Here is a 13,904-nt window from a genome sequence, read left to right as displayed (position 1 = left end):
ACAAACTTTATATTGAACTATAATTGATTAAACCAAAATAAATACTAGAAAAATAAGTTTGAAATGCATAGGGGGCAATTTTTCAATATTCTCTAATAATCTCCTATGCAGTAGGGGTACTTATAGGGGCTTATTATCTATTGGCTATGCAGAAAATATGTTCATTATTTTTAACTTAGTAATAGTACATAATTTCGCTTCAATAGGATTTTAAAATTTGTTGCTTTTCACAACATCATGGCTCATGTCTGAATCTATTAAAAGCTATACTTTGTCAATGTCAACTCAAACTCTGCCATTTAATCCATTGACATCAGTACATATTCCAGTTATCTGAATAATCTCGAGGCTGATAATAAGTGGAACCAGATTGAAGGGAAAGGTTAACATGGCCTGGGTGTATGTTGCCAAGTTTTGCAGGCCTTTGCCATTCGTCCTGTCTGGGGTAATGATGGGGGTAGAAGTTCTGTGTGTTCCGAGAAGGAAACATATTCCTAGGATGGACACTGTATCTTGATTTAACATTGCTTGTGTTCCTCATCTGACTTCCTTCATGTTTTCCATTGGCTTGTTTGTGATGGTCTACCCGAATGCGCCTATCCTGATTATCTTTCATAGAGTGAGGATAACCATGCCTGATATCCATGTAGGAGGCCATACTGGGGTGCATTGCCATACTATGACCATTGTTTTGGCCACTATAGATATATTCACCACCAGATGGTTGTCGTCTGGTGTTTCTCTTGTGATTATGCTTGTGTTTTTTATGTCCATGTCTCCTAGCTCTGTACAGAAACAGACCTAGTAAGAAGACCACCAGACCTACCAACACCACCCCACCAACTGTTGAGGCCACCACAATAATGACTGTCCTTTCATTTGAAACAGCAGCTGTATTGGTGTCACTTTCAGTTGTTTCAGCTATTAAGGTAGTGGTAATGGCATCAGTAGATGTAGTGGAAGGTGTGGAAGGTGCAGTAGCTGTTAAGTGGAAGGTGCCGTAGCTGTAGTGGAAGGCGAAGTAGTTGTAGTGGAAGGCGAAGTAGTTGTAGTAGAAGACGTGGTGGTAGAAGGTGTAGTAGATGTTGTTGTGGTGGTGGTTGTTGTGCTTGAGGTGGTGGTTGTGGTGGTTAAATAAGGTTGACCTGACAATGAACAGGAAAACATTTTTACAATGCTGTCTGGTACTCAACAAAGATTTATCACCAAACTGTAGGTAACTATCCATTATTAGTTTATAAGAATACACTTTTAGCAACCAAATCAAGATATATTGCTATGGGAATTTCAATAGGATGAGATATGAAGATTAACCTTTCAAAAATCGATTTATTAATGTTGACATCATTTAAAATAAATTATCACTTAAGGGCCGGCAGCGATGCAAAAGTGGGTGGGTAAGGTCAAAAACTAAAATGTTTAAAAAATACATGATTTAGCTTTGAGAAACAAACTTTTTGGGAGTGGAACATTATTCTTGGCAACATGTTTTGTGTTAGTAATTTAAGGAGTTAAACAAATTTTACAAAAAAAGATTTTAACAGATTTTGGATCAAAAGCATTCACAATTCTGTCAACATTAGTACTTCGTTTTTATGTCTAAAAGCATCAGACTACTTATTCACCAATGTCTTGAGAGATCTTGATGGTATCTTTTCAAATAAGAAATTTATTCAGAAAAAAAATTATGCTTACAAGTGTTTTCCATGATGTCAATGGATTAAGACATTTCCGGGTTACACAAATGCATATATCTTTTTAAAAATAGCTGCATTCAACACAAAGCCAAAAGACATTGTTGATTGGGCAGTTCCAATAAATTTGACTCACAAACGTATTCATTTTGTATTAAGACATTTCCGGAAAGCGTAAATGCTTTTTGATTGGAAATCTGATAAAATATTCTTTCGTAAGAAATGCTCAACTCCTAAGTACAGCTTTTCATGTTGCATCAGATATATGAGTCATGCTTGTTAAATATTGAACCTCAAAACTAAATAGAAGTTGATTTTTTTCAGCATTTAAAATTTTGGTCGTTTAATCGACTTTTGCATCGCCCACCCTTAATATTCACAAGTGTATCCAAGAGCAAGCATGTTTCATGAAAAAAAGGATCCATTTTCGTTTCATGTCAAAACAACCATTTCCATGATGATTTTTGTTTCTGTTTTTTAACATTTTGAAAGAAATGGGAAATGCTGCCTAGAATTATGTTGTTTTAAAGCTCTGACACTTGAAATTCTTAACTTTTTGCTTTTTTCAGCCAAACAGGGGGCATAACTTGACAATTATTTAAGTCAGAGTTTATGGCCTTTGCTATACATGTGTACATTTTCCCTCGCCACATTCATACAAGGTTTTATTTAAAAATCTTAAAGAGTTTTTGAGTTATTGTCAAAGTAACATCTCAGCTATGATAATACCTTTACAACTTTCTTTGTAAAAACAGATAATCTATTAATATTGCAACAATATGGTTTAATTTCTTTGTATGTATAAATTCTTCAGAAATTAGAGTATAAACGCCTTTCTGTGATTGTGTAATACAATTTAGTAAGTATGTATTCTATCTGCTATCCTATAAATTAATGTGTTTTATTTACTGTGATAATGATTTTTTTTGACATTGTTGTTTTTAACATAAATTCAAGGAAAAATGGAAGAGCTGTTATCAAGCTCTTTGTACCTTTAGGACACAAATCTCTGCTGTTTATAAAATGGTTATTTTAAACAAATACAACAGTCTAAAATTGTACATAATTTCATAATAAACATTGAGAGCCGTCGTTAGACAGCGCGCTCTACTATGCCGCTTTGACTTGAATACAATAACAGTGTAATATTACCAAGTGAAAATCCCAACTTGCCCTAAAACTTTAACCGGACGCCGACACCGACGCCAGTAGTATAGCCCACCTATTCTTCGAATAGTCGAGCTAAAAATAATAATCATGATTTGGAATTTTGCATCCATGTAATACTATGTAGAAACAAAACGCTAGTGACTACTACAAAGTTTATTCCTTCCTAATTTTGTCATCAATGATGAAATCATTTTGTACCCAACTTACTAAAAGACAGTATTGGAACAAACGATTTCTAAATTATTTCTGTATCTATTTGTTATTAGAACAAGACATCATTAGTCTATTACAGTTCTATTTCTCATAAAAGAGCCTTTACTTCTATCAGCTGTATTTTCTTGGTCCTGATCATTTGCTAGAGTTAGGATAAGCATCTTAAAGGCATGTTTTTGGCCCATTTCCACATTTTGAATACTGTTTGGTCTCCTTACATAATGACTATAATGTATATGTTGAGTAGTGTTTCTCTTGTGTCTATGATTTTGTTTTCCATGTCCATGTCCAGGTCTCCTGGCTCTAAACAGAAACAGACCTAAGAAGACCACCAGATCTACCAACACACAACCACCACAGATGTTACAAAGTCTCAGTCATGAACTTACACCTGCCAGCATGATCAAACTAAATGCAATGTGACTGGTTATGATACTTTAAAATGGTCAACCTGGCTTCCATGAAGTATTTTCCTGCAGGGTTTCCAGCTATTTTGGGATAAGGAACCAACTCAAAATTTGGAAAAATCATTGATGTTTTGGAAATTTTCCATGCAGTTTGACTTACATATTAAACCCTATAATTTAAAGATACATGTACTCTTACTCCCAAATAAGATTTACCACAATTAAAACAATTGTTTTAATATACCAAGAAGGTTGAATAAAAGTGGAAAACAATGATTCTTATGAAAGATACGATGTCTAATTTGAAAGAAAGGTGCAGAAAACACGGTATTTCTACCATATGAAACTATAGTAGATCACAGTAAATCTTTTAGCACTCACCAATCATTTAATATTTTTGCGTTTTCAGCTATTAAATACACAGTTACAATCTTGTTATCAGTAATTAGTATTTTGAATAAATGCATTATTTAGTAAATAGTTAAAGGTTTATCACTCAAAATTTATGTTTGTTATACATGTGTAATTGTATTGGTTTTAAATAAGAGTGTCACTTTAATAGTTTTAACTAGGTGAAATAGTTTTGGAGTTTTGAATGATACAATTTTCTATAATATTTACAGACTTAATCATGGGTGAACGCAGGGAGAGAGGGAGGGACAAGTGCACATCTATGTGCCACCTCCCCAATAAGGGGGCGTAAAAATTAATGTTTGCTGCATATAATCTTATGATTATTATTATTATTACTATTATTATTATGAGTTGATTTTTAAAAACAGATATCTCCCCCTGTGGTTATAACATGCGCACTGTATATCATCTCAATTTGGTGAACATTTGCGGGAGTTATTTCAAAATCTTTCAAGTTGTTCAGAGATATGGAGCAGATGCGAATTGTAGTCATATAATTTCGACTTCTAAATGCAGTGATTTTTATTGGAATTATTTTCACCGCCTGTTCTTTCCCAAAATTTTTTTTTCAACTTTGTGAAAAATACAAAGTCATGTTAAAATAGCAAAAATAAATGATAGCAAATATACCTGTTTTACTTGTTTAAATGCATAAATTATGCTGTAAAAGAGCTATAGTTTTACCAAGATTCATTATAAAACATAGTTTGAAATAGTGTTCAATTTGCGCAACATTTATCATATGAGACATATTGGCGGCACAACTATCAATATACATTCAGTAAAAAAATCAAGTTTCAAGCAATACCTTCATTTCAACACTTCCAATACATATATGAAAAATATCCAAAACATCAAAGACTAGCTGAAAGCACTGACATATTGACACTATGTTACAACACAAGTGATCATGCATTTCATTATGTAAGGACAGTATTCCATAGGGTGAGTAAACGATTATTTTCTATTTAAGTAAAAATGGATCTGAAGTAAGAACAAAGTCTCAAACACAAAAAGCTTTCAAAGATGTAACTTTAAACTTGCCCACTAGGCATTTAGCTTGAGGACTTTTTAAGGCTCGAGACTGTTTGTGTGTGCATTATGCCTTTTACACAGACTACATGTACATAGAGATTCTTTTTATTAATGCAATAAAATTATACTGTTTTAAATAGCAAAGGCAAAACTGTATATCTAACCAATAAGTGCCATGTGTTTTGAAATTTAACAACTGACAATTACATTTTACTTCATTATTTAACAGTCAAATGTAACTGCTTTACTATTCCTACACTAAATCACATGCTTGCAAGAGCATAATTCGATGATACAATAATTCATCGAGAAATGGTTAATATAGATGGTCATAAACTACAACTTAAAATCCATTGAGCTGTATGAGATCACTGTTGCCAAGCACAATGGTTAATTTCAAACTTCTGTTTTATATCAATAATGACTAAACAAGAGCTGTCACAGTATGTGACGAATGCCCCCGAATGTGACATTGACCTATGAACATGGTCAGTACATGAAAAGTTGACCTTGACCTTAGAGGTAGGGACACGGGTCTTGCACGCGACACATCGTCTTGGTATGTGGAACACATGTGGCAAGTTATTTTAAAATCTGTCCATACAAGGGAAAGTTACAGCCCGGACACGACAACCTATACTCCAAGTCCTTATATGCAGCACTCCATTGTGAATAAACACTAAGTGTGACCTTGACCTTAGAGGAAGGGACACGGGTCTTGCACGCGACACGTCGTCTTTGTATTTGGAACACATGTGGCAAGTTATTTTAAAATCTGTCCCTACAAGGGAAAGTTACAGCCTGGACACGTTTTTTTTAACCGGACACACGGACGGACGGACAGACGGTGCGATTTTAATATGCCCACCTTCGGGGGCATAAAAATAACAACCTACCTTCATCATAATAGGTGCCGTCAAATGTGAAGGATAACTTGTCAGTGTAGGCCTTATGGATAACTTCCACTTTAATCTGAAACCCAGTTCCAGGATTGGAAGGAGGGGTGTATCTACAACCAATGACCATCTTGGCATCAGTGTCAGTGCCACATGTATCTGCACATGTAGATCTTTGTGTCTCATTGTAGATTTCAAATCTAGAGTCCAGGGCTTCATCTACTTTTCCATCCTGTAAAATAGATTAAATAAATGGCTATAATTATGATTTATTTGTAACAAGTTGTTCTAAATTCTTTGTTGTCTGAAATTAGCTTACTGCTTCATATATTATCTGATTGCTTTCAACAATAGAATTTTTTCCAAAACAAAAGCTGTCACAATATATATGACCAATGCCCCCCAATGTGACATTCTTTCCCTAATTTTGCCATGAATCTCACAGGGAAAATGGGATGCAGTGGTGGAGTATTGGAACAAGAGCCATTAGGTAATAAACAATGAAAAACTGAAGAAATTGGGACTTTGATCTAATTTTCACTATTTTCCACATTTACTTCAACAAATGAATTGTCAAGATATGTTTTTTTCTCTATTTTTTTGTAACAGTGACCTTGGCCTTGAAGAAAATCTCAAAGATAGTTGTACCAGATTATTGTCCAAATTTTTACCAAATGCCACATGAAAAAACTGAGTTCAACTATTTACCAAATGCCACATCCAGTTGAGAGGAAATTTCATGTTGGTGAAATTCATGATATTCCACCAAGTGCCTACCAATTTTCACCAAACCCATGGCATTTGGTGTAAGTTGGTGTCAAATTTAGGGAAGGGAGAGATCAATGAACAAGGTCAGTACATGAAAAAGCCCAGACATGGCCTCCTAGTACACACAAGCAGATATCATGTAGCATTCAATCTATCTTTTTAAGCTTGACCATGACCTTACTTACAGATGTGGGTCTTACATGGAACACATTTCCTTTATGGGCAGAAAGCAAATGGCAGGTTATTTTAAATTTCATCCTTGCATGATAAATTTACAGCCTGCAAACAACCACCTTATTGTTAGTATATAATAATAATATCATATGTGCATTTATGCAGCATTCTATAAAAATCAAACATTGACCTTTTATGTATTCATAGGGATCTTCCATACAGGGATCTTCCATACAACAAATTATCTTCATATGCCAAACACATACATGTATCTTGCATGTGACACATCGTCTTGGTATGTCGAACACATTTGGAAAGTTATTTTAAAATTTGTCCACAAGAGAAAGTTACATCCCACACACGACCACCTAACTCTATGTCCTAAATATATGCAGCATTCCATTGTGAATGAGAATTAGGTGTGACCTTGATCTTAGAGGTAGGGACATGGTTCTTGCAATGACACGTCGTCTCGGTATGACGAACAAATGTGGCTTTACAATCTGTCCACACAAGAGAAAGAAATTGAAATGGACAGACAGACATTTTCACATATCAATCTTTGTTAGGTACTTTCCCATGCCTCCCAATCTAAAAATAACCCCACCAATGCCCTACTTACACTAACTAACCCTAACCAACAAGCGCTTCCCACCTTAATGTACTATACAAAATGAAGGAATAAGTACCAAATAAAATTAACATTCATGTGTGCAGACTGACAGACAGACAGACAGTTCAATTTGATTGTGTTGCCTTCCTTGGTAAATAACAACAAATATCAACTATTACTCACACAACATTATATAATTTATCAATAATAGAGAAAATGAAAAGACAATTAAACGAAGAATTCTATATAAATAATGACCCAATTGAAAACTGGCCAAGATCACCTTAAAGAACTTTGTTCAATTGCCTTCACACTGACAAGACTTTGTTCTATTGCCTTGACACTGACAGGATTTAATATAGATAATACATTCACACCGACAAGACTTGATACATTTGCCTACACACTGACATAACTTAAGTGTGCCGTTGCTAAAGATGCCATCACAGAGTTTGAATTGCATTGATGTGCTGCTTAAACAAGAACACCTTCAAAGTTTACCCTACATAAGTCTATTGGAAACACATAAAAATATCATCTAACAACAATAATGAATTTTGTTTCCAAAATTTTACAAACAGTAATAATATCTGAACTCATGGACTCTCAGGATCATTCAAGATGATTTTCCAAAGTTTACCCAATATAAACTATTTATAAATTGATTCAAGTATAAAAACTTTTTGAAAAAGTGCTTGTCTCCCCCACTGTGTTGCCGAAGGTGAGAAATAATCAATGATTGTCATGAAATTTGTACTTATAGACCTTATAGACTGGATACAAACAAACATACAGGTCAACTTCTGGTCATGACAAACCAGCATATCAAGTATAAAGTTCCTTGGTCCAATGCATTCTTTAGTTTTTGCTAGAAAGAAGTGTGACGTACGGACTAATAAAGACCAACTAGCAAATAGCGTACAAAGTTCTTGGGCCCAAGCATTTCTTTGTTATTCAGCGGAAACTGTTATTTTACCTCAAGGTCACCTAGACATCGACCTACTGGCCTGAAAATCAATAGGGGTCATCTTCTAGTCATGACAAACTGGCAAACCAAGTATCAAGATCCTAGGTGCAAGTATTCTTAAGTTATTAAGCTAAAACTGTTCTCCACTTCATGCAAGGCCACCGCAAACTTTACCTTTGACTACTGATCTTGAAATCAAAAGAGGTCATCTACTAGTAATGACCAACTGGCATACCAAGTATGAAATTCATGAGTGCAAGCATCTTAGAGTTATTGAGCAGAAACCCTTTATCACCTCAAAGTCACTGCCACGTTGACCTTCGACCTTCTGATCTTAAAATCAATACTGGTCATCTACTCGTCATAACCAACATGAATACCAAGTATGAGTCTTAGCCTTTTCAAGTTATTGAGCGGAAACAAAGTTAGCCAATGGACTGACTGACTGGCTCGTTTTGCCCCCAGGTGAATAATTTAAACAAACATGGTAGAGGACCACTAAATTTTTACCAAATATCTAAGCTCTAGGCCTCATAGTTATTGTCAAGAAGTTTTTCCTTTCAATTGCTTTGTTCAGAATGTAATTCATTTCTTTGAACAATTTTGAAAGGGCACCATCCAAGGATCATCCCAGTGAAGTTTAATCTAAATTGGCCAGGGGGTTTAGGAGATGTCGCTAGAAACAATTATTGACGATCAACAGTCGTAGGGACGTTGGACAGTTGGTGATGAGAAAAGCTCTGTCTGAGCGCTAGGTGCTCAGTTGAGCTAAAATGGCTTTATTTATAAGAATGTCTCATGTAGAAATATAAATCAAATTGAACAAAGAGAGATGAAAATGCTTTATTTTCCGCATACTTTTCTTTATAATTGAACTTTTCTGCATTTCAAATCATCGAATTGTTTGATTAGAAATTTCGTTGTGGGTAAATGGACTACTGTTTCCTTTTTAAAATAAAAATGCATGAAACCGATGCAATTGCCCATGACTACTGATGTTGAAAGTGTGTACATGGAATACCAGTATTACATTCAAATGCATTATCAATTATGCTGTAATGCAGTAAATACCCCAATGCTTTCAACACTTTGAATGAGACATGTAAGTTGCAACAGAAGTATGTGGTACCAAACCGTTCTGTTTTTGTATACCTGGTAAGTCTTGTACCAGTTGACAGTTATACTCTCATCTGATGCTGGAAACAGACAGTCAGTGGTTATGTTCAAAGCTCCACTTTCACCTGCTGTTGGTTGTAGTGGTGCAACTGATGTATTAGCTGAACTAAATTCTGCAAAAAACAACATTTTCTATAGCTGCAATATATGGTTCTATTTAGTGATCTCTGCTCCAATTTATTGTGAATATGAAAATTCACCAACAAGAGTGCCAATTCAAAGGTGATAACCCAGTCATGCATGGGCATAATTATCTGGCTGTTTTTTTTTGTAAGAGGCCAAATGGATATCTAACTACTGTCCAAATTTGGTGAAGATCAAAGTTCACAAGATCAATCATTGCATTTTTTTCTATTTCAAGGGGCCATAACTCAGCCATGCATAGGCGGATCTGACTGGTTATTGAAAGGAACCAAAATTAAGCAAATTTTAAACTAATGCTAAACTAAGTTTAGGAGGCTCTTGACTATTGTGTTAACAAACTCAATCATGGTTAATTCTGACAAATTCAAGGGCAATAATCCAGTCATACATGGGCGGATCTGGCTGGTTTCCAAAGGAACCAAGCTCGCATTGATATCTTACTACTGTATAAGTTTGTTTGAGATACTGTATGCTAGTCAAAAAAAGAGAAAATTATCAATCGATGAATGCTCTGAACCGAAAATGAATATGGAACGAAATGTCATGAAAGAATTATTTTGTGAAATGGCAAAGAAATAGGAAATGACTCGTTACTGACAAAGAAAAGCAAGTTATAACCTGCACTGATGATGGTGAAACTCAAACCTCCAGAAATATTAACATTCCATCCACAGAAAGCTATGGACACTTTGCTGGTAGGCAATTATTACTTCTATCTTTAAAAAAATAGCTCTACCTTTATAAATTTAAAAAATAATTTATTCTGTCCCAAAAAAACTAAATCCATAACAAGGTATCAAAGTGTAATCTAAATTCAACACTGTAATATAATATTTGGCATGTTGTTAAAGGCATTTATTTGAGAAAAAAATATAATTGTTGATAAAAGTTTATTTGTACATCCCCTGTCCATGATAAATTTAACACTTTTAGACAGAGTCTAGATGTGCCTGCATATAATCGAACAGACTACACCAGAACGATTGGCATCACAGGAGGTTGTCACCCTGTCCAACACTGAAAAAGTCTCTAGCGTTTCTGAGCAGGGATTCCAGCAGGATATAAAAGACCTCGCCTCAGAATTTTTACCTGTCTGTCTGATACTGAGATAATACAGGATTCTGTAAATCATGTGATTGAAAGTCCTTACATCAGGCTCTTGAAATGGAGATTTAACACTCTTTGTGACAAACAGGACTTCAACCCCGATATTAATGAGGTATGTTTCGAATATCAAGATGAACTTTTGAATTTTGATAGACTGATAATTTTCATAAGAGACATACTATAAAGCCTTTATTAAACAAGAGGGCCAAATGGCCCTGAATCGCTCACCTGTCATATGTTGCACATTCTTCCATTATATACAAATATTGAAAACCTAAGCCTATGAACACGGGGCATGGCCAATTTTGACCCCAGGGCTAAAGTTTGAACGATCTTAATAGTGGTCCGATAAACGATGCTTCATACCAAATATCTAAGGCCTTCGCCTTTTGGTTTCGGAGAAGAAGATTTTTAAGTTTTCATCATATACATATATAAGGAAACCCATGACCGCCCGGGTGGGGCCATTTTTTGACCCCAGGGCCAAAGATTGAACAATATTGGTACAAGTCAACTAGATATATCATGCCAAATATCTAAGCTCTTGTCACTACTTGATTTTACGTGTGTATCTATATATGTATATTTGTTATTAATTGTTGTATGTGGCCCATATTGAAAATTGGTATGTGTACTAAATATGTTATCCAGTTTAAATTAAGACGTTACTAGTCTTTGTGAGTTCGGAGAAGATTTTTTAAGTTTTCACTATAACACATATAGAGAAAACCCATCAGCCCCGGGGTGTGGCCAATTTTGACCCCAGGGCCATAATTTGAACAAACTTTGTAGAGGTCCACTAGACGATGAATCATGCCAAATATCTAAGCTTTAAGCAACGAAAGTTCAGAGGAGATGATTTTTGAAGTTTTCACTATAAACATATAGAGAAAACCCATGACCCCCCAAGGGGGCGGGGCCAATTTTGACCCCAAGGCCATAATTTGAAAAATCTTTGTAGAGGTCCACTAGACAATGAATCATGCCAAATATCTAAGCTCTAGTCCAAGTAAGTTCAGAGGAGAAGATTTTTTAAGTTTTAACTATAAACATATAGAGAACCCTAACCCCCCGGGGCGGGGCCAATTTTGACCCCAAGGCCATAATTTGAACAATCTTTGTAGAGGTCCACTAGACGATGAATCATGCCAAATATCTAAGCTCTAAGCAACGTAAGTTCAGAGGAGAAGATTTTTGAAGTTTTCACTATAAACATATAGAGAAAACCCATGACCCCCAGGGCGGGGCCAATTTTGACCCCAAGGCCATAATTTGAACAATCTTTGTAAAGGTCCACTAGACGATGAATCATGCCAAATATCTAAGCTCTAGTCCAAGTAAGTTCAGAGGAGAAGATTTTTTAAGTTTTCACTATAAACATATAGAGAAAACCCATGACCCCCCCGGGCGGGGCCAATTTTGACCCCAGGGCCATAATTTGAACAATCTTGGTAGAGGACCATTTGGTGATCCTACCTACCATATATCAACGGCCTAAGCCTTGTGGTTTGGGAGAAGAAGATTTTTAAAGTTTTTCCTTTTGGTTGCCATGGCAACCAGAGTTCTGCATGGAATTGAATTCTTTGAACAACTTTGATAGAAGACCACCCAAGGAACATCCCTATGAAGTTTTATTAATATTGGCCCAGCGGTTAAGGAGGAATTGTCTTTTAAGTAAATTGTTGACGGACGACGCACGCCGCACGACGGATGCCGGACAAAAGGCGATTACAAAAGCTCACCATGTCACAAAGTGACAGGTGAGCTAAAAATAAACTGCTATTGATGAATAAAGCAATGTTATTACTTCTTTTTTGTTCCTTTTGTTTTGGTCTGAAGGATTTTCTTTCAGTCTGACAGATTTTTATCTTTATCTATCTAGATGACGTAAAATGTTAAGTCGTGAAGATTGCAATGTCGGTTACACATTACTAATAGGATACATTAGGTCTGATTGATCTTTCGTATACATGTTTGTTGAATTGTTGTTTAATGAATGACAAATTATTCGTTATTATACTTCTTTATTAAAACAACATTAAAGATTTAAAATAAAATGACAGCAAAATCATTTATGCATTCGGAATATAACACAGTTTATAAAATGATTATTTAAATAACACTGAAATTACAAGTTGTTTACTCAGTATCGTCCGGTTTATTTCTTAAAGAATGATGTTGTTCGGTAGCGAGTCTAGTGGGCAATGCGGCGAGCGAATCTGATGAGATCGACATTTTTGAATGATATCCAGGTTGTGTTAACCAGTAATTATATACACACTACATCACAAAATGAATCGCTGAAATCAATGTTTGTAACATACACGTGCTCAATGTTATTCTTAAACAAGCGCTTATTGTGCTGCATTCTCACCTCAAGCCGATGCCCGAGTGCGTTCGCAGTATGGTGTGAAAAACTATGAGATGATCAAGTTCGAAATAAGGGTTGATAACTAGGTGTGAAATACCGAATCGGGACCTTAATTTTAACTTAGAACTAGCAATTTTTTCAGGATAGGGATTTCAGATTATAGATTAAAAATTTAGTCAGACAAGGAAGGAATAAAACGGGACCGAAAAATAATTTCGAAAGAGCGATAATTTCGGATAAACGGTGTTCGAAATAGCGGTGTTCAACTGTATTTATACACAACATACAGAATAGTATTTTGACCAAGTTTCATAACATATTGGATAAAATCTTTTTAATTCATGACATGGAATAAAATTTTAAACCCAGATTTGCTTACGACATAAACCTGCCCCAGTCTTCGACTTAACCAACTCGACCCTCGACCAAGTCAAGTTATTTTCCGGTCAGTCGACTGTAAATTATAAATCAATAGCCCAACCGGTTGAGTACTTTTTTCGGAGAAAAACAAGAAAAAATAATTGTATCCAAAATGTTTACCTATCCGTATCCTTATATATTTTACAATCGTCTAGACGCTTATTGATATATATAGCTAAAAGGATTGCACTCTGGGGCCTAAAAAAAAAAATACATTTGGTTCAGGTTACCCGACCCTACCTACGGAATAGACGCCGACCCTACCATTTTTAAAGTCAGTTTGAAAAAAAAAATAAAAAAAAATAAAATCTTTTTTATTTTTGCTTTTCAATATA

General features: G+C 35.2%; 1 protein-coding gene across 4 annotated transcripts in view; it reads right to left on the bottom strand.

The window, feature by feature from the left end:
• LOC128233701 (uncharacterized) overlaps window positions 1-13,904 on the bottom strand; it is a 75,780-nt gene that overhangs the window by 36,822 nt on the left and 25,054 nt on the right. For all 4 annotated transcript variants that reach the window (XM_052947505.1, XM_052947507.1, XM_052947509.1 and 1 more), the window contains exons 4-5: window positions 9,504-9,640; window positions 5,830-6,061 (exon numbers count right to left, since the gene is read on the bottom strand). In XM_052947505.1, the coding sequence (XP_052803465.1) occupies window positions 5,830-6,061; window positions 9,504-9,640 (369 nt within the window). The remainder of the gene's footprint in view (window positions 1-5,829; window positions 6,062-9,503; window positions 9,641-13,904) is intronic.

This window comes from Mya arenaria, chromosome 5, assembly GCF_026914265.1.
Source record: "Mya arenaria isolate MELC-2E11 chromosome 5, ASM2691426v1".
Taxonomy (NCBI): Eukaryota; Metazoa; Mollusca; class Bivalvia; order Myida; family Myidae; genus Mya; species Mya arenaria.
Note: the sequence above shows the minus strand (reverse complement) of the source record. Positions and strands in the feature narration are given on the sequence as shown.